This window comes from Rhamphochromis sp. 'chilingali' (genome assembly GCF_963969265.1).
Source record: "Rhamphochromis sp. 'chilingali' genome assembly, chromosome: 18".
In the NCBI taxonomy this organism is placed as follows: Eukaryota; Metazoa; Chordata; class Actinopteri; order Cichliformes; family Cichlidae; genus Rhamphochromis; species Rhamphochromis sp. 'chilingali'.
Genome location: NC_137945.1, coordinates 20,342,379 through 20,364,172, shown reverse-complemented (window position 1 = coordinate 20,364,172; position 21,794 = coordinate 20,342,379). Strand labels below are relative to the sequence as shown.

Genomic DNA, 21,794 nt, shown 5'->3' with positions numbered 1-21,794 from the left:
CTTTGCCAATAAGATACAATTGCACCTCACTTTTGTATAAAAACTGACCTTTGATGTCCTACTCATTATGAATAATTACTGACTTTGCAGGAGCCGGTGGATGGTCACCTCTAGACAGTGACCATTACCAGTGGCTACAGGTGGACCTCGGTTCAAGAAAGCAGGTGAGCGCCATAGCAACACAGGGTCGCTACAGCAGCTCTGATTGGACGACGCAGTATCGCCTTCTCTACAGTGACACAGGAAGGAACTGGAAACCTTATCATCAAGATGGCAACATTTGGGTGAGTGGACCAGTAATTTGTGTGGCTGTTATGCGTGTGTGTCAAATGCACAGGTGCAAACTATAAGACTATTAAAATGTTCACATCCTGTGGCCCACACTTGCTTCTAAAGCATCTCATCTGTTTTGGATTACTTCCCAATCACCTTAATTTACCTTAATTTCAAATATGTGAGAGTTCTAGCAGTTTAATTCAGTTCTTTTCTACACCATCGCACACTGGGACAGCTATTTAAAGTAGAGTAAATGACTTGCTCTTGAAACAAATGATGGCATTTCATTAATCCAAATATTGCTAAGTCTATTCTCAAGTCTTGATGGTATATTGCCAAATTGGGTTGGAATTTCAGTAACACCATCAAACTAGAAACTAAAAAAAGGGCAGTTTTGTTTATAAATATTTTTTTTTATTGTGGAGTACCCCAGGACTCTGTCTTAGAGACTATTTTATTGTCTTTTTTGCTAGTATTGTTTTTAATTATGTTGTTTTCATCCTTATACAGATAACATTTAGCTGTGCACTTGAATAGGGCTTACTACTAAAATCTCTGAAACAATTGATTATCTGAAACTAAACTTACTGCTGATAAATAATGGAACTGAATTTTTTGGTCATTTACACCAAAATTCACACTCCTTCTTAAGATTCCTTAAGAAATAATTTTATATTAATTCAATTCAATTATATTAATTATATTCAATTTAAAGGAAAGCCCTGAAAATACATTTAAGAGCATTCACAGAACAATGCTGGCAAATGTTTAGGTAGATTTTTGAGGCTGGAGTTAGCTGTAATGCAATTTGACATGTACATATGTCAACGTGGTTACTAAACTATCAGAAGAAATGCTGATTTTGACATTCTCTTCTATTCTAAATTGGATAAATTTGGTTTATCTAAAATAAACTTACAAAGATTTACACTGATGCTTTTACAAGCTTTCTCTTTAAAATGTTTTTTTTTTTAATTTAAATCAGCTGTCAAGCTCTGTTCCTAACTTAGCTTTCACTAAATGTCTTGTTAACCTTGTAATGCCAAGTGTATCATATTTGATATTGTTGTTTTAAAGACCTCTGTATCGTCAGTGTGACTAGCGTCATATATACAGTCAGATACATGCAGTGCTACTGTGAGCAATAAAATGCTCAAAAATGCCAGATTAAAACTCATATATACACATTTATTTACATTTATTTGTATTTATTTTAATTTGTCAGAAGGTTCAATAAACACTCCATAATTAAAAAATAAAATTATACATACAGCAAGCTTCAATGTTCCTTACTTAAGTGCAAAATCCTCTTCTTTACCTACGTGCATAGAAAAAGCAGAAAACCTTGTTTAGGATGAAAAATCTTAAGTATCACTTCAAAGCACAAGGAAATTTTATTCCCTCAGTTTAAACCAAATGTAATATGACTGTGGCTCATCTAATTGAAGATTTACTGGGTCTTAGAGGAAAGATATGACATAAGAACATCTTGAGTGGGGCATTTCGGGAATTTTGTGAAGTTTCAAACAAAATATTTCACATTTTAATTTTGCAAAACTCCTTCCAAAGTCAGTAAGATTATGATGCTTTTAAAGTGTGGTGAAAGGTTCTTATTCATTCATCACAGGGTTGAAGTAAACGTGTAATGAAAAATGGCTTAAATGTTTTGTGAACTGTATTAAGAGTGGTGAGAATGACTTTTCTGCTGTGAGAATAATGCCAGATCAATTCAGAAAAACTTAATACACAGATGACAAAATTTCATAGTGAGATTTCTGTTCTGCAAACACATTTTTTATCACCAATTTAAACACCACAACTCTGTCACAGAACCGGACATTAAATATCAAATTCAACTACTATGTTTAAAATGTGTGCAGTGTGCTGCGGCATTCATGTTTGAACCACTGTTAACTTGCACGGTTACATTTCTGTCTTCTCTATCAGAATCCTTTTGAATGGCTGAACATGTAAACTCAAACCGCAGACATACAAGTGTTCATTATTTTTAGACGAAAGATGCTTTCTTCAGTTTTGGATTGATTATATGACATAAAGACACAATAAAATATGCCAGTGACAGCAATACTGTCCTGACATCTATATAAGATAGTGAGGGCATTTTAATTAAAATCTACTTGATTTCATTACACACACACACACACGCACGCACGCACGCACGCACGCACACACACACACACACACACACACACACGAATGCACTAAAAATGTTCTCAGTGCATTGCAGTGCTGTAACGCAGGACCTGACCCAGCATCAGGTGGGAGTAAGAACTATTCATCTGTGACTATTTAAAGCCATAACTGGTTTAGATGATAACAATTTCCATTAAGAGTGTTAGTTTTCAGGCAATTTTATTTTGTTTATGTTATTTTAAATATTTTTTAATTACATATGTAAATACAGTCATGTATGCAAAAAAAAAAAATTGTTCATATATAGAAACATTCATTACCGATGTCATTTCCTCATTTTCTCCTATTTAATTATTAGATATTCAAAAGTTTTATTGCTGTACATGAAGATGTACATTTACTTCCCTACTTCTGGTCTTACAGGTATCTAGAGTTCAGTAAATGCACTCTCACCAACTTATCTTGTTGAGTTTGGTACCAATTCTTTGCACACACTGAAACACTGTAGAGTCTCATCATGAAGTCAACCATCTACTGTATAAGCCATGACTCACACAGATTCTTCCTGACAGACCTAATTCAGAACAGAGTACTTTTTCACTGAGTGTGCACCCTTCCTCCCGAAATAAAGCCTGGGCTTCCAATCTTTCTTCTATCTCTGATGATGGGACAACATAACAAACAACCTTTTCAATCAAACAAAAGGTGGCTAAAAGGAGATCCAATGAATTTTGTTAGTTAATCTTGGTTGTGCTAAAAACCCCTAGTTTTCACTCTGTGAGTCTGCGCCCATGTAGAGGTGTGGTTTGCCAACAGACAAGGCAGGTAACCAGGCCAGTGGGGGAGCCCCTGCACCCTGACAAACGTTACACTACTGTAGTGGCGATGTGCAACGTTTGCATTAACAGTATGCGAGGCATGACCTCTCTAAAGTACTCCACCTGACTTCACTCATTAGTTTGGAAATGGCATGAATGACTCTAAACAATGAGAGACAATGAATGAGGACAGAACAGAATTAAATACTCAATGAAACAATAAAGAGGAGTTCTCCTTCTGGGAGTGAAAAAAGGAAGGAAGAAAATAAGAAAAAGGCAATATAGTTGTGGTAAACATAATTAATAATGATTAATCAAAGGCCAAATAAGTACACTCTATTGCTGTAAGTATTTGCTCATCTGCCTTCACATAAAAACTTAAATGACTTCTCATTCTTAATCTGAACCGTTAACCGTTAACAGCAACTATAACAACTACAACTCTTCTGAGAAGACAGGTTTCTACAGGGTTTCAGATCATGTATGGGAATTTTTGATGATACAGATGTGCATTTGTGAAGTCAGGCACTGATGTTGGATGAGAAGGCCTGGCTCGAAGGCTCTGTTCTAATTCATCCTGAAGATGTTCGGGTTGTGGTGAGGACTCTGCGCAGGCCAGTCAAGTTCTTCCACACCAAACTCTCATTTATTTATGGACCTTGCTTTAAGCACTGGTAATGTTTGTCATGTTTGAACAGGACAGTGCCATCCAAAACTGTTCCCACAATGTTTGGAATGTCTTTGAACCAGCAAACCCAGACTCGTCCATCGGATTGGCACACAGAGAAGCGCGATTCATCACTTTAGAGAACACGTCTTCACTGCTCTGGAGAACCGTGGTCTGGTGCTTCACAATTCTGCATCCAATGCTTTACATTGAGTTTGTTAATGTAAGGCTTGGAAGCAGGTACTCATCCATGGAAACCCTCACCATCCACTGACCCTGCAGTGAGATTTTACGTAGCGTATCCCCTTAGTTGCCATCATTGGCCGATTGTGGCTCAAGAGTTGGCAGTTCCTCTTGTATTCGGAAGGTTGCCGGTTCGAGCCCCGGCTCCGGCAGTCTCGGTGGTTGTGTCCTTGGGCAAGACACTTCACCCGTTGCCTATTGGTGGTGGTCAGAGGGCCCGGTGGCGCCAGTGTCCGGCAGCCCCCCCTTTGTCAGTGCGCCCCAGGGCAGCTGTGGCTACAATGTAGCTTGCCATCACCAGTGTGTGAATGGGTGGATGACTGAATGTAGTGTAAAACGCTTTGGGGTCCATAGGGACTAATTAAACTGCTATACAAATACAGGCCATTTACCATTCCCAATTGCTTCTACTTTGTTATATTACCACCAACAGTTGACAGTGGAATATTTAGTAACAAGTAAGTTTCATGACTGGACTTGCTGCACGCTGGCATCTTATCAGGGTACAATGGTGGAATCCACTGAGCTCCTGAGAGTGACCTGTTCTTTCACAAATGTTTGTAGAAGATGCCTGCATGCCTACATGCTCGATTTTACACACATGTGACCCTGGAAGTGATTAGAACACCTTGATTCCACGATTTGGATGGGTGAGTGAATGCTGTGTAAATGCTCCTACTCTAGCTTTAACTCACTTGAATCCTGCAACTTCTACTAAAATGAAATTATTTAACTGGCCTAACACAGCAGGCTGGTGTGTCCAGCTTCGCAGGCCTTGGCACAACCAAGTCGAGTACAGGTGGCTGGGAATCAGAGTTTGGACACAGGCAGTTGATTGCTAGAACAAGAATTCATACATAGAATTCAGAAGAACTTTTTGAGCTGTTTTGTACTGTGATATTGTACTCAATTTATTAAGCTAAGTTGTTTATTGTGATTTGCTACTGTAAGACTAATAAAATTACAAAGTACGTCTTATCCTTTTTTCAGCTGCGGGTACTAAGCTCTGTAGATAATGTAACCCTTTTTTTTGCCTATCATGGCTTTTACTGGTTGCCGTGACATATACGAATCGTTTACAGTTGAAAGTAAATTAAGCTGTTGTTTTTGTCTGCGGCATCGTAATTGTTTGCCAGTTATTATTTATTCTGAAGTATTTTTCTCCTGCTATTAACCCTGATTCATTGCCTCTAATATTTCTGCAAATACTCCAAAACACATTCATCTCTTTGGCGTTTTTGTAACTATAGCCAACTTTTTTCCCCCCTCTGTTTTGCCAAAATTTATGACATGAATATTGCTTTTTAATTTATTGCCAGTGGAATTCAAAATATTGCTTATGTAAACAAATGCAGAGCCAATAATTTTGAACTGGGCATATACCATCAATAACCCATGCAGTTACAAGGAAAAACTGAGCACATGGATTCTTTGCCTCTTGGCTTATTTAGATGTCGAGGAGCTGCAGAATCTACACAAATGAATGCACACATACATGCAGACATACTTGCACTCCTACTAACCCCTGCTGATAATTAAGCCTGGGCAAAAGTTTAGACCTGTTTTGTGAAGTATGTGGCTGTTTGTGTGTAAGTGGTGATGATATCGGAGCAATCAGTGCTATTGATCAAAGAGATAGGTGGGGGGTGGCAGGTCGCTTAAGCCAACTCTCACACACACACACACACACACACACACACACACACACACACACACACACACACACACACACACACACAGAACTACCATCAAGCCCTGTTTCAGCCCATTCAATCACATTCGGCTCAATCCCATACACCACTGGATGAGGCTCACACAGTGATCCCCAGAGAGCAAACTGCCTGTCCTGCACTTTTATGTATGAAGGTTCTATTCAAGAACCTTTTGCCACCAATCACCACCTGCTATTACTCCACGCTGATGACTTAACTCTTTCACTGCCAAACTAAGAGAACAACTTTTTAGTTAAAGCAAGTGTGCCACTTCCAATATAACTGCCGTGAGTGTGCAATTCACTGAGAAGGATGACTGCTAAAGGCCTGGAAAAAACTGTATTGGATGTGTGAAAAACAGTGTTTTTAATAACACACTAATGCACTTCCAAGGAATCAAATGACACAGATGACTGATTGTAATAATTAAAGCACCAAATGCCTAAGTAGAAGACAATCCCTAAGAGCTTATGAGTTACTGAATTACTCAAATAAAAAAAACTGTCCCAACAGGGCAAAACTATTTTGTTGGACTTTAGTTGGCACAATATTACCATAAGCAGCATAGTATTTTTTTTTTTAGGTATGCACGTGTGTGCTTGTGCTGGTGTTTGAGAGACCTGTAGAAATTGTCTGCCTGTGAACATGTTTTACCGAAGCAAAAGTGCAGCACCTGTGAAAGATACAGCTTTATATTTTTATAGGTTGGCTCAAAAGAAAAGATGAGCTTGAAGATGTGAGTGGTCTAGCACATGAGTATTGAGCTAAGTGCTCAATTTGTGTGATTGTAAATGGATTTACAATTAATTTATATTATTATTTTATATTATTTATATTTACATTTCATATATTTGAAATATTTATATTTCAATTTTTCAGAACTTTTACACGATAATACACACATATACACACATACAGTGATGCATACAGTGCTTTATGGGTGTATTATCTAGTAATGGTGTACTCTTTTTAATCACTCATTAAAAGCTTTTTGTCTGCTTAAATTGCTGCTTATGGTTATAACTGCTTATAATTAACCATTACTACTACTATTAATACAAAACTGCCTTTCGCTTAATATCTCTATTTTTGCAGTTTCTTTTGGTTTATGAATCTAAACTCCAGGAATAACAGCAATTTTTAAACAACGAAAAACAAAAGAAAAATATCTTTTTCTGCCTTTTTTTCATCATCTGCCTCCATCTAACCCTATCCCTAGCCACACCAACACCTCTTCATGTTCTCCTTCACTACACTGATGAACCTTCTTTATAGTGTTCCTCTTTTCCTCTTGCCTAGAAGCTTTATCTTTAATCATTTGTCCAGTATATCCACTGTCTCTCCTCTGCACATGTCCAAACATCTCAGCCTTGCCTCTTTAACTTTGCCTCCAAAGTGCTCAATGTGAGCTGTCCCACTGATATACTCATGTCTAATCTTGTCCATGCAGGTCACTCCCAGTGGAAATCTTTAGAGATTCGTCTCTGTGACCTTCATCTTCACTTCGTGTCATTCTGTCAGTGCCAGTAACTCCAGACCATACATCATAGCAGGTCTCACTACAATCTTGTAAACCTTCCCTTTCACTCTTGCTGCTATCCTTTTGTCACACCTGCTCCACCCTGCCTGCACCTCTCTTCTTCATGTTTCTTGTGCACTTCTGTTGCTTTGGATGGTTGACCACAGTATTTAGACTTGTTACACCTGCTTCCTTCTCATTCACACATATGTATTCTGTCTTACCTATGCTGACTTTCATTCATCTTCTCTCCAGGGGATACCTCCACCTCTCCGGGCTCTCTTCCACCTGCTCCTTATTCACACTACAGATCACAATGTCGTCTGTGAACATCATAGTCCATGGAGTGTCCTGCCTGACCTCATCTGTTAACCTGCCCATCACCATCACAAACAAGAAAGGGCCCAGAGCCGATCCCTGATGTAATCCCACCCCCACCTTAGACTCATCTGTCACTCCAACTGCACTCCTTACCACTGTCACGCTATCCTCATACATGTCCTGCAGCAACCTCAACATTCTTCTTATTGTATGACTTCCTCATACAGTAGCACAGTTCCTCTTTTGGCTTTCTCTAGAAACGCAAAGGCAAAGTGGGGGTCCTTGTTTATATTTCTCCATAAAAAAGAAGAAAAGACAAATTTGAAAACTAATTGTGAGATTAGAAGCAGTTACAAGATGTACTGTTATGGATATATCTTGGCTACGTTAGAAACCTGCAGAAAAACAAAGAGTAGGAGATCGATTTTATTATTCCATAGTTACAGCATCACACTTTCTTCATGTAATCCCAAAAGAAAGAAATCAAGAAATCAAAATGCAATGCGTACCGAATTACGACAAGACATTAAAAATAAATTAACACATTTCTAAAGTCAGAATTCTCCTCCATAATGTCGTTTGCCATTAGTCTCTATCAGATAGTACCAGGAGGCCCTCTCCTACATTGCCAGATTGTTTATTCATGTGGATGAGATGCTTGAAGCTGAAAGTACACTAGGTCAGTTGACAGTAATGTATGTATCCAATAAACTAGCACAGCCGCAGCCTCATCTTAAGCTGATACAGCATCAAAAGGGAACAAGTTAATAATAGTTTCTCACTGGACTGGTGAAAAATAGTCTAGTCTTTGAACAGCTCTAAAACACGGCATAAGTTTCAGCATCCCAAAACATCCTTCTTATTACCAGTTTATTTTCTGTAATGTATTATTGTGAAGTGTTCAGAAAAAAGCCCCTCAACCTGATATGAAAGTAAAGTTAGATTACTGGAAGCATAGGATGTACTTTAATACATTAGAACAGACACTGGCTGTTAAAATTGAGGTAAGCCAGAAGGAGACACCTGTAAATATTGGTGATGAAAGTAGCTAACACAATCATGAAGTCTCTTGGAACCAAGATGGCGCCGCGTATGGTCGCCCTGGTGCTTCAGTGCGTTACTTTTGTTTTGTTTTTGTGCATTTCTTCTGTGTCTGGGCACTCCTCTGGATACTCGTACACCAGAGAAGAGCTCCTTAACTACAGGACTACAACGCCTGTGGATTTATTTCCAATATTTGTCGCATCTGCGGCAGATTTACTGCTGACTCTGACCAGGAAAGCGAGACGCCGAAAGAGAGGGAAGCGAGCCGGCGCACTCGTGCTTTTGAGGAGACGCGGACTGCAAACTGCTCTTCCTGGGATCTTCCTTTCTAATGTACGCTCACTCGGGAATAAGATTGACGAACTGGCCCTGATGAGAAGCATGAACAGAGACTTTGCCTCCTCCTGTGTCTTATGTTTTACGGAGTCGTGGCTCAGTGAGAATATCCCAGACTGCGCGCTCAAGCTGGAGGGCTTCCATCTGCTGCGCGCGGACCGGCAGGCCGCTCTCTCCGGTAAGTCCAAAGGTAGAGGTCTCTGCTTCTACATCAATAGTGGCTGGTGCACAGATGTGACAGTGATTGCTCAGCACTGCTCTTCCTCTCTGGAATATCTTTTTATCCACTGCAAACCGTTTTATTCTCCGCGGGAGTTTGCTTCATTCATCCTGGCCGCTGTTTACATCCCGCCAGACGCAGATGCGCAAGCAGCTCAGTGCGCACTCGCGGAGCAGATACTGCACATGGAGCGGACATTCCCGGACTCTCTCATCATTGCTCTTGGGGACTTTAACAAAGCCAATCTGAGCCATGAGCTTCCCAAATACAAGCAGTATATTAAATGCCCGACCAGAGAGGAGAGGACATTAGACCACTGTTACAGCACGATCAGCGGGGCCTATCGCGCGGTGCCCCGCGCTTCACTCGGACTTTCTGACCACGTCATGATCCACCTAATCCCCGCGTACAGACAGAGGCTGAAGCTCTCCAAACCTGTCGTGAGGACTAAAAAACTGTGGAGCAACGAGGCTGTGGAGGAGCTTCGCACGTGTCTGGAGTCTACAGACTGGGACACAATGAAGGCTGCTTCTAACAGCTTGGACGAGTTTACGGACACTGTCACCTCCTATATCCACTTCTGTGAGGACAGCATTGTGCCATCACGCACCAGGGTGAGTTATAACAATGACAAACCCTGGTTTACTCCTAAACTCAAAAAGCTGTGGCTGGAAAAGAGAAAGGCGTTCAGAAGCGGAGACAGGGACTGCTACAGAGAGGCCAAGTACAGGTTCACTAAAGAAGTGGACATTGCTAAACATCAGCACTCTGAGAAGATGCAGCAGCAGATCTCAGAGAATGACTCGGCCTCTGTGTGGAAAGGTTTTAGGAATATCACAAACTACAAGCCTAAAACCCCCCACTCCACTGATGACTTGCTCTTAGCCAACACCCTTAACGACTTCTACTGCCGTTTTGATGAGCCATCAGGCAGCCTTCACACCTCCAACGGCCCCAACAATAGAGGCACTTTGGACACTAATTCCCCCACCTCTCCCCCCTCCATAGAGCCATCACCACCTTCAAACCGTTCACCTACAACACCCCCCTCCTCACCCCACACAAAAGAGGATTTCACACCACCTCCTCCCACCACAACTCTTCATATTCATGAAGCAGATGTGAGGAAGCAGTTTAAGAACCTGAATGCTCGAAAAGCTCCCGGCCCAGACGGTGTGTCTCCTGCCACCCTCAGAGACTGTGCAAACGAGCTGGCCCCAGTGTTTTCTGGCATTTTCAACTCCTCACTGCAGGCATGTCATGTGCCTGCCTGCTTCAAGTCCTCCACCATAATCCCTGTCCCCAAGAAACCTAGGATCACTGGACTAAATGACTACAGACCCGTGGCTCTGACATCTGTGGTCATGAAGTCTTTTGAGCGCCTAGTTCTCTCCCATCTCAGGACCCTCACGGCCCCCCTCCTGGACCCCCTGCAGTTTGCATATAGAGCCAACAGGTCTGTAGACGACGCCATCAACATGGCCCTACACTTCATCCTGCAGCATCTGGACTCCCCAGGAACCTACGCCAGGATCCTGTTTGTGGACTTCAGCTCTGCCTTCAACACCATCCTTCCAGACCATCTCCGAGACAAGCTTTCCCAGATGAATGTGCCTGATCCCATCTGCCGGTGGATCACTGACTTCCTGACGGACAGGAAGCAGCATGTGAGGCTGGGAAAGAATGTCTCGGACTCCCGGACCATCAGCACCGGCTCCCCTCAGGGCTGTGTTCTTTCTCCTCTGCTCTTCTCCCTGTACACCAACTGCTGCACCTCCACCCACCAGTCTGTCAAGCTAATCAAGTTTGCAGATGACACCACCGTTATTGGGCTCATCTCTGACGGGGATGAGTCTGCCTACAGGAGGGAGGTTGAACGTCTGGTGTCTTGGTGCAGCCACAACAACCTGGTGCTGAATGCCCAGAAGACAGTGGAGATTATTGTGGACTTCAGGAAGCACACGGCCCCACTCCCCCCCATCATCCTGACTGACACCCCCATCACCTCTGTGGACTCATTCCGCTTCCTGGGTACCACCATCACCCAGGACCTGAAGTGGGAGCCCACCATCACCTCCGTCATCAAGAAAGCCCAGCAGAGGATGTACTTCCTGAGGCAGCTGAAGAAATTCAACCTGCCAACACGGACGATGATGCAGTTCTACACTGCAATCATCGAGTCCATCCTCACCTCCTCCATCACCGTGTGGTACGCTGGAGCCACTATCAGGGACAAACAGAGACTGCAGCGTGTTGTGTGCTCTGCTGAGAAGGTGATTGGCTGCAGACTCCCATCTCTGCAGGACCTGTACACCTCCAGGACATTGCGGCGTGCAGCTCGGATCTCAGCTGACCCTTCTCACCCTGGACACAGTCTGTTTGACCTGCTCCCCTCAGGCAGGAGGCTCCGGTCCATTCGCACCAGAACCTCTCGCCATAAGAACAGTTTCTTCCCCTCTGCTGTTGGACACATGAACAATAACCATATGACTGTTCCCACCACTAACACATGACCCTACGCTGTGTCACTGCATCATTCCATGTTTGGCACTGATCACCACCTGCACTCATGTATATATCTTTCAACGTAGCACTCTTAATTCTTATTCTCATGTATATATCTCATGTATAGCTCATGCACATATCTTTCTACGTAGCACTTTTAATTCTTATCCCTACTTTTATTTTTTCATGTCTATTTAAGTGCTATTTATGACACTATGTTTGCACTGAAGCACCGCAGCAATTTCCTAATGTTGTAAACCTGCTCAACATTTGGCAATAAACCCCTTTCTGATTCTGATGCCTACTACTAACATTTATAGAGATATTGCCGTCACAGTTTAGCCTGAACAAAATAACGAAGTACATGCTGTGAAATAGATGTTTTTACTGTAAATTGATAAGAATATTTGAAAGCAATGCAATAAAACCCAAAAGACATTCTGGGCCTTTGTGCATGGAAGCACATTATCTTGTATCTTGTCAACTAGTCATTGAGACATGAGGAATAAGGCTGGTAAATTGCAGTACAAACATTTTTTCCTAAGAGTAGCTACAGATCTTCTTGTGTGTAACAAACACAGAGAGAAACACTGTACAGGTATTTTTTTAGAATCCTTGCATTCAGTAGTTTTAACATTAACAAGCGCTGCACTTAAAAAAAGCATCCTCTGGCTTCTCTCACCCATAAGCTGATAGAATAAACTTTCGATTTGTCCACTTAATACTGGTCATTTAAATCAGATTCCTCAATGATGGTACTACGTAAAATTTCCCGCCAGGTACAGGATAACATTTCCAGTGTAACTTAGTCAGTGTCAACATAAATAAACTAAAGCAACGATTTACACTTCTTTCTTTTAGCTGAACTAAAACAACTGCTATAGCCTTCCGTGGATGTAGAGCAATGAAATAGATTTGGTTAAAGTAAATAATGGCGACACAACTTAATTATGTTGCGACCATGTGTCTCAGCCTGTGCCATTCGCAGCCACATTGCTCAGGTATTTACAGATGAAATTGTGCTGAAGCCTTGCTAAAAAGGTGTCAGGAAATGTGATGCTGTAATACACTGCGAATGTAATGCTTCGCTCTTGCCAGAACAGCTGAGGCTCATTTTATTCCTCTCTCTGTGCTAAAGGCTGTATATAAAACTGAACCTAATGATGTTGAAACAAGCACGTGCGAGCTTATGTGAAAGTGTTAGTGTTCGAGCTCGAGTGGAGCTCATGCGCTTACCTTTGTCCAATTGTGATCGAATGTGTGTGTTCTCAGGAGGGAGGAGTTGCTAGACTGTGGCTCGTCAGGTAAATGAATGGTGATGCCTCCGTGTCTCAGTGGTGGGGACTAATTCAGTTTCAAAAGCTGCAGAGCATGCACTGATAAATCATGCACCTGGATTTATGCACCAGTGGAACACATTCTCTCGCTCGCTCGCTCTTTTTTTCTTTCTTTTTCTCTCTCTCTCTCTCCCTGCTTACCTTTCTTTGCATGTCAGCCTAGTATTTATTTCACTGGGTGTTGCCAAGTGCCTTGGAGCCACCTCAGTCTTCACGACCAATAGGCAAGTTAATGAGTTAAATTTAGATTTGAGAAAACAAATAGAAGATGGCAATACAATAAGCAGTCGCCATCAACAGGGAATCTTTTAAGTCAATTTGTGTAAGTAAAAAATATGTTTGAAATTTTCACCAGAAGTTATATATTAACATTCAAATGAGCTCCAATTAAAATGGTTTGCTACCTAAATTATTAAGGGCTCCATGAGCTTAACGTAATGTGTAAACAAACAGAATGAGTCAGAGTGAGTCAGTGCCCTCAAAACCTCACAGTAAAGATCAAGGTTAAGGTTGATCTGGTTTAAGGTGGTGAAATAAAAAATAATCTAATAAACAAGTCACTAAATCTGTAGTAAAAGTTGTACATCTTAAATGAAATGGTTCTAATTCCCACCTCTGATTTTCACTTTTGAGGCATTGCAGTTTGACTTATTTATGTATGAAATTTCACAGTCACATCTGAGATAGAAAAGCAACGCGAATGAAATGAAGTGCTGACTTTTTGAACTTGGATGATCTTCCGTGCTGCCAGGCTTCAATCGCCGTCCATGTTTTTGCATTTTATTAGATGCAGACATCAAGTGCCTCATGCATTTACATTTTAGGCTTTTGGCAGACAGGAGCTTACATTAGGAGGAAAATGAATAAAGCAAGAAACTAGAAAAACACCAGTAAAGCAGGTCAGTGCTGAAAACAAGGAAAAAAGAAAAACAGAGAAAGGATATTGCCAAATAGACAAATATGTAATGAAAAACAGTGCTTAGAGTATCTTCCATATATCAGGTAATGTCAAAGAGGAGGGATACCTACGAGCATACAGTAGGTTCATCTAAAGCACTCTTGCAAAGCAATACAATATAAATATAAATATAATATAAAATATATGCAGATATTATTTTGTATACTGCACAAGCTAACATCATATTTACATTTTAAGTAAAGTTAAGTTTTTGGCAGAAAACCATCAAAGCTTGTTTATTAATTTGTTTATGCCCCTTTTGAACAGTGACACTAAAATTAAATAAGGGTATCTTATTTAATCTAATGTAAGAAAATATGATGAAAAGAGCATTATCTAACTGGCTCCTATCTCCCTCCTAAAGTTATATTTAGCACTGACAAACTTGCAGCCTGTTAAATGTCAGCTTGTTACTGAGTAATCAGGAGATGTGTTTCACATCTCAGCAGGGGTGCCATCATAGTTTCACTTTGTATTTACTGAGATTTAGGTTTGTTTTGATTATTAAAACTGTCATGTCACAATATTTTTAAAACTTTACTCATGATGAATTTGGCGTGAACAAAGCCTGAAATGTTGAAATATTTCCTTATGAAACTTTTGAGTAAAAGCATGTTTTTTTTAATTGGAGGACTAGAGGAAAGAGAGTTGTTATGGGAACCAAAATATGATCCTAATTCTTTGCACTTGACATAGCTTTGACATTGCTGGCAGAACTCGATGGCTTGATGTTACACACCAAACAGATGTTTTCAGTGCACTCTACAAGGACAACAATTTCTAAACCTTTTTGATACAAATTATTATTATAATTATTGTGACCTTTGAAATTGGAGGTCATAATGCTACCGCTTATCAGAAGCATAATCGAGCAGAATAGAGAGCTGAAGCCATGCTGGATGAGGATTTCCCCTCCTGAAGTCCATATGGAAGAACAGGATAAAAATGGTCATAGAGTCAACATAATGTCAACATGATCATCAATGTCCTCTCAAGAATAAAGTTGGCAAAAGGACCTCCTAAACTTAGATCAAAATGTAGAGATGAGTAACGTAAAACTCTCCAACCCATAGAAAGGGCACGCCTCAGCGGGGTAGTTGGTTCAATGTCCCTTTTGATCAAAGAAAGGCTGAACAAAGAAAAGAAGAATGCCATTTTTAAAGTGCAGAAATACATTGCACTCCATAACAAAGTAATCAAAATGAGGGCACATAATCATCTTTGATCTTATTCTGTCCTTGTGTGTGTAAAACACACAGGCAAAATAAGTCTTTCCTTCTCAGCAAACACAAAGACTTTTTAAAAGAATATATTTCTCGAAAATAACATTAAATTTTCTTACTTTCCGTTTTGTTATGTGTATATGCTATACAGTAGTATGTAAACATTATGCAATATTAGAAGTATGCTTTTTTCTTAAACAATTTCCAATATTATCCATGTTGCACTTAAGCTAATCTTCCTACACCATGGAGTCTCACTTGAACTAGTTACAAAAAGCCTTGAATGTCTTAATAATTCAATTCAGTTCAATTATGTTTTATTTATTTAGCACCAAATCACAACAATCACCTCAAAGCACAGCAGTCATATGAATAATGACAATACCCTTCATGTCAACTAGAAATGGTTTCAAGTAGCCTTGTTTTATGAAGGTGAACACCATCTTTTTCTGTGACCTAATAGGGGTCTGACTGCATTGAATTCCTGCACAAGCCCAAGTACATGATTGGGCATGATATTATGACCATCTGGCTACTATTGTGCTGCTCCCCCTTCTCCTCCAAAAACAGCCCTGACCCATTGAGGCATTTAGGTCTTCACTAGACCCTTGAAGGTGTGTTATGGTATCTGCCACCAATATTTTAGCAACAGATTATTCAAGTCTTGTAAGCCCTGATTTTGCACCTCCAAAAATGGGACTTATTCGTTTAGCACATCCCACAGATGGATGGCCACCTTCTTCCATTGCTCATGGTCCAATTTTAATGCGCGTTGTTGGTGCTTTCAGTGGTCGACAACTGCTAAGAGATGTCATGATTAACAGCCTAGTTGGTATATTGTCATTCAGAATTTTTAACTTCTGTTTACTCTCTCCTTAGCACTTTACTTCGATCCATTATAAAGACTCTTTGGTACATTATAACTACTTTCATCTCCAGGGAGAGACAGTCGATAACATAACCATTTGTACGTATGTTTTTTGGGGGGGGTTTACACACTGCCCCCCAGTGGCAGTAGACAGGCCTGCAAAGACGTACATACTGTACATCAGTGCAAAACCATTGCACCATCAAACTGAATCATTAAGAATAATTACACTCTGTCCTTGTAGTCATGATAGCTGCGCCCTAGCAGAAAGTTGTGTCAAAATGTTCTTAAGTACCAGTTTTCTTACTGATTATTAATTTGGTGCTAACACCACTAATAACGTGACGTAATACAAAGATGAATGCGTTCTCCCATGTTTCATTGAATTCAAGCCAGCCGCAAGTTACTAATGAGTCATGTCACAGATGGAGATGATCCATTGCTACCATCCAAACAGCAACTGCTGTCTGCTGTTGAAATGAATCGGGGAAAGACTCCAGGAGGTTCATTTACATCATACGAAATAAGGCACACTTATTTGATATTAATGTAAGATTATTAAAAGGTTTAGCATTCAGAGTGATGCGTGCATTCATGATTTGTGTTGATTCTTTATGCCTTACTCTTACTGACTCAAATTCCTGACACTGGTCAAAACTGCATCTCAACAAAAAGAAGACAAACTTGTTTGTTGACCAGTGTTTATCCCCATACATAAGCAGTTTCTCATTCACTCACACTGACTGTTGATGAACAGCTGCTGTCGACCACTAAATGAGTTATCACGTTCAGCATTAAAGTCCAAAATGTTTGAATTGAACTAATCAGAGGAACACTGCTGCTTGAAGTCATGGAGATTACTTTTTATGACTTCATCTTTTTTTTTTCTTTTAATCGGCCCTGATATAAAGTCTGTCTTTTAACTTTTAAGTCTTTATCTTGATTGGCTGCAGCAACTTCACAGAACTTGAGTGTCAGCCTATTTAATGTCAATTCATTCTAAATAAAGAGTTGAGTGTGGAAATTAAAATTTGCTGAGCGAGAATAACGAAGATGATGAATTCAAATAAGCCTTTTTCAGACATGCACTACTCTTCATTAATCTGATGACATCTCAACGTGTCAGCTTTATATCTGTATGAGCACCCTGGTATCTCTTCCTTAAGTCTGACCAGAATGCAGTTTATTGGACAGCCATATACTTGTGTCTCGCTAAAGCACTCTAAAGATTGTCCTAAACACCAATACCTTGCACTGTGCACATCAAATTTTATTTTCAGACATTTGTCAATGATAGTTCTCTCCACATACATAGAGAATGTGTGATCATGTTATGTCAATTCTAAAAAGTGCTGATCTTTTACACACATGGAAGTCATTGCAGAAGTGCTTCGGCTTACTCTGACACTGCCGTAGGAGACCTACAGTTTGTAACCATGAAGATCATCAACATGAATAATATGAACAAATGTAATGGGTTCTTTATTTTTAAACTCAGGCGTTTCAAGTCCCATCGCCACAAGTGTATACAATCAAGCACCTAGCCATGCAGTCTGCCTTTATAAACATTTGTGAAAGAATGGTTGTTCTAAAGAGCTCACTGGATCCTAGAATAACAGGATACCACTATTGCATCTTTTTTGTCTGCTAATGAAATATCTTCCCTCCAAATAAAACGTTTTAAGAGGTATTGTTTCAAAGTAGAAGGAAGCACACCACTCCAGCTGCAAAGTGGTAGAGTTGCAGAGCCCAGTCACCTAGTCGAGTGTTGAGACACATAGTAGTACGTTAAACTTGCCAGCGCTCTGTTGACTCAGACTTGCAAACCTTCTGAGACATTAACATCAGCACAAAAGCTGTGTGCCAAGAGCTTCAAGACATGGACTTCCTTGGCTTAGCATCTCCTTTAGATTTAATGTGTAGATGGCCCAGTGCTTTTGTCCATACTGGTATAAAACAACCTATATTTGTGACTGTGTAGCATATCAGTGACACTGGTATTATTACATATGGAAGGTCTGAAAAGCATGGAACTATGGAGAAAGGGTAGATCCCAGTGAGTCATAAAAGTTTCTTTACAACTTAAGTGGCTGTAATGAAATTTTAATTGGTCTGGCAACAGTTTCAAAATGGTACTTGTGTGGACAGTGTATAAAAAATAGCACTGAGGTAAAATTCCTCTTTCCTACTGTATGAACTCTCTTAATATTGTATGATTAATGAGGACTGTAGAAACCATTTTATATCAACAGTGCACTGATGGTTTTCACTTTTTTCTTGATACTGATACTGACATGATACTGTAAAACTATTGCATGTCACTTACATCAGGTCCAAACACATGTACACACACGTGTTTTCTCCTGCATGTGTGTAAATTTAAGGGAAGACGTGATGAAGGTTTCTTGCTAAAATTTCCTATTTTTTTCACTCTTTCTATTACTATACAGTAATTAATGAGCCCAAAAGGCAGTGTGTGGAAAAAAGTATTGGTATGAAATGTACTAGAAGTGTTTTTCATTTTTCCTTAACAATGTATGCAAAGCAAAGAAAAGATTCAATTTTCCTTTGTCACCAATTCTTTGGGTGCCCATTTTAGCAGGTAAAGCCATTTAATTGGCGACTGAACTAACTATCTGGCACATACGGATACAAAATGAGATCATTCTGAACTGTTCCAATAAAAGACTATAAAGAGTCTCTGAAGCAGCTTATCGTGCCTTTGATGTACAGAAATCAACAGAAGTGCACATAACAATGGAAGGACATACATTCGTTTTAATCACAAACTTTCAGATTTGCAGTTCAATTCACTGTTCAAACTTGTAAAGCAAGAAATGTGTTGCCAAAAACAGACATGTCAGAAAGTCTATATAAACAAAACTGAAGCACAAACATATACAAGGATGTACAACTAAGCAAAATATTATTACATTTCTAAGCATAAATCACCACCGAAGAGAAAGAACTAAGAAAATAAAACATGAACAAAAATATGATTGAAATACAACAACAAAAAACAATACAAAAAATACAAAACCATTACAGGAAATAGCACAGATCAAGTTCCTCATTCAGCTCATTGAGCCCATCTGGAGCTGCAGACTCAGATCAAAAATCCATTTAGCTTCTGCCTGCAGCAGAAGTTGGTTGTGGTCCTCACCCCTAGTAGGATACTTGATTGACTGTGTAGCCCAGAATTTTAATTCTGTCAGCAAGTGTCACGAAACAGTAAGAAGAGATTTCCTATTGAGGCTTTGTGTGTAGCACGGTATACTCTCAAGATGTTAGGCACATGCTGTAGTATGTAACACCCAGCCCACTTTAAAACATTTTAAAGATTCATGACTTCAATTAAGCATTACTAGAATTTGTCCTATTTTCCTGGCACAGACACAGCCACCCACAGGGCTTCACAGAAACACAAATTTCTCTATGGTCCTTCTGTTTTGTCTCGTACACTTGTCAATAAAAACAAAAGACCAGACCAGGCCGGACTGATTTCCCCTGCCTGTTTGGAAGGAACATACACATAGATCCACACACACACAATAGCCCTGACTCTGGGCTGGTCTAACAAAGAGTCCAGCAGCAACAAGCAAATGCCAGAAAATAGCTTTCACTTGTTGTTTCTCAGTATCTAGAGATCTGTTCTCTGGAAGGGCCTCTCTCTGGCTGTCAAAACGCAGACACGCAGCACAAACAGAAATATGCTCGCACATATACAGACTGATTTTCAGTGAAACAAAAAAGAGAGAGAATAGACAGAAAGGACAGATGCTCATTCAGGAAATGAAAACATGCAGCCAGGGAAAATAAGTAAGCGGGTGAGGAGTAGCAATGAGGGAGAGCTTTTGAGCAGTTAGATAATGGGCGTGTGGAGAATTTTGCCAGGGTCTGTTTATGAGAGCGAGCATGCCGACGTGGATGTCTATCTCGTATACAAGCGAAGTGTGTTTGTGTATGTCAGACAGAGCAGACCACAGGGGTATTTTTTTGACCAGCTGTAGGAAAGTGATTGGCTTGTTCTTTCTTGAATGACAGCCCCTGTGCTCCAAATGGTCAGCACAGAGACTGGCTGGTTCTCAGCTTCCCTCATTATTTTCTTTTCCAAGTCAAGATTTCTTTCATTGCTTTTCTCCCACTGATCTCGTGGACTGCTGAAATCATGCGTGTGTCCTTTACTAACTTACACTGTTCTAAACATTCCAAAATATGATGCACATCCTCACAGAACTACATAAAATAGCAGTAAATATTTTTCTCAAGTATCAAGTAAACCAACTAATCTAACATTAACTGTACATATCACTGACATACTGTACATAGTAGGCAGAATCATGCAGAAGTATATGCAACTCTGCACGCATGCACATAGCAGCTAGTGAGTAAACTCTGAAATTTGCTTCAGGCACTTTGTGGCCTTTGTTGCCGTAAATTACCTCAGTTCTTGATTAAACAAAACGTCAAAGTGTCTAAGCTCTAAAGTTGCTTATAAAACACGCACACATGCACACACCTCAACATAAACTGTCACACAGGCAGTCACACACATATATTTCCAATTACTCATTGGTTTGCCGCTTAATGATTTGACTTTGGAGTAGAGGGAATTAAATGGTTCACTAGGCAGACTTTTGCAAGGTGTTCAGCATCCACAGCTTTTTCCTCATCTTCATCCTCCTCTTCTCTTCCCTATCCTGCCTTCTGCCCCCCACTCTGCATAGTAATGCCTTTGAATTGAGCTGTTCATTCAGCCAAGCACAGATAAGTGTAGAAAGCGGGATGAACACAATAGGGAAATAGAGGGGAAAAAAAAAGAGGATGGGGGGATTGAGCTTTTGGGTGAAGAAAAAAAATGGTTTTGTTCTCTCTCTTTTTCTTTTTTCTTTTTCTTTCTCTGGTATACCTTGACAAGGGCAAGGAGAGGAAGGTGACAGCTGGACAAAAAGGAATTGAAGTCATCTGCATGCAGCCAGAAAAATTGTCAGAAGATTTTTTTCCTCTTTCGTTATTTTATACCCAACGATGAGGCGATCTTAACAGTGACATCAGGTTTTAACATTTCATAATTGCTTAAATGGCAAGGTCGTGCATTGGCAGTCTGTATCTATATGTGTGCATGGATGCTTGTGTGTATTTATGCAGATTGTAGATATAACTGTCATTGTGCTTCATATCAGAAGCCAACACTACAGGCAGTTTGGAAACAGAATACTGAAGGACAAACATGCAATAGAGAGCACAGGAGAAGAAAGCTTGAGAAGATTTAACAGCAAAAGAAAAAGATAAGGGTTAGAGGGGAAGAAGCTATTGTAGAATTGCACAAACAGCTCCAAAGAGTAACGTTAGCCCAGGTGAATAAAGGAATATCTCAGTTATGGAGACATTTCAGACTTCCAGTGTTTTGATGATGCGGTATGCAACTATGAAATGAGCTCAGCGCACATTGTTTGAAGTCATAACAGGCTCCCCGAGTGCTCAAAGTTACCAGTGCTGTGCTGACTCAAAAACCTCCTCTGGTATTAACATCAGCACAAAAACTATGTGACAGGAGCTTTGTGTCATGGGTTTTCATGACCTAGCAGCTACT

At 40.2% G+C, this 21,794-nt stretch overlaps 1 protein-coding gene across 1 annotated transcript in view; it reads left to right on the top strand.

The window, feature by feature from the left end:
- cntnap2a (contactin associated protein 2a) overlaps positions 1–21,794 on the top strand; it is a 405,242-nt gene that overhangs the window by 181,963 nt on the left and 201,485 nt on the right. The window contains exon 3 of the mRNA XM_080865727.1: positions 91–284. Within this exon, the coding sequence (XP_080721853.1) occupies positions 91–284 (194 nt within the window). The remainder of the gene's footprint in view (positions 1–90; positions 285–21,794) is intronic.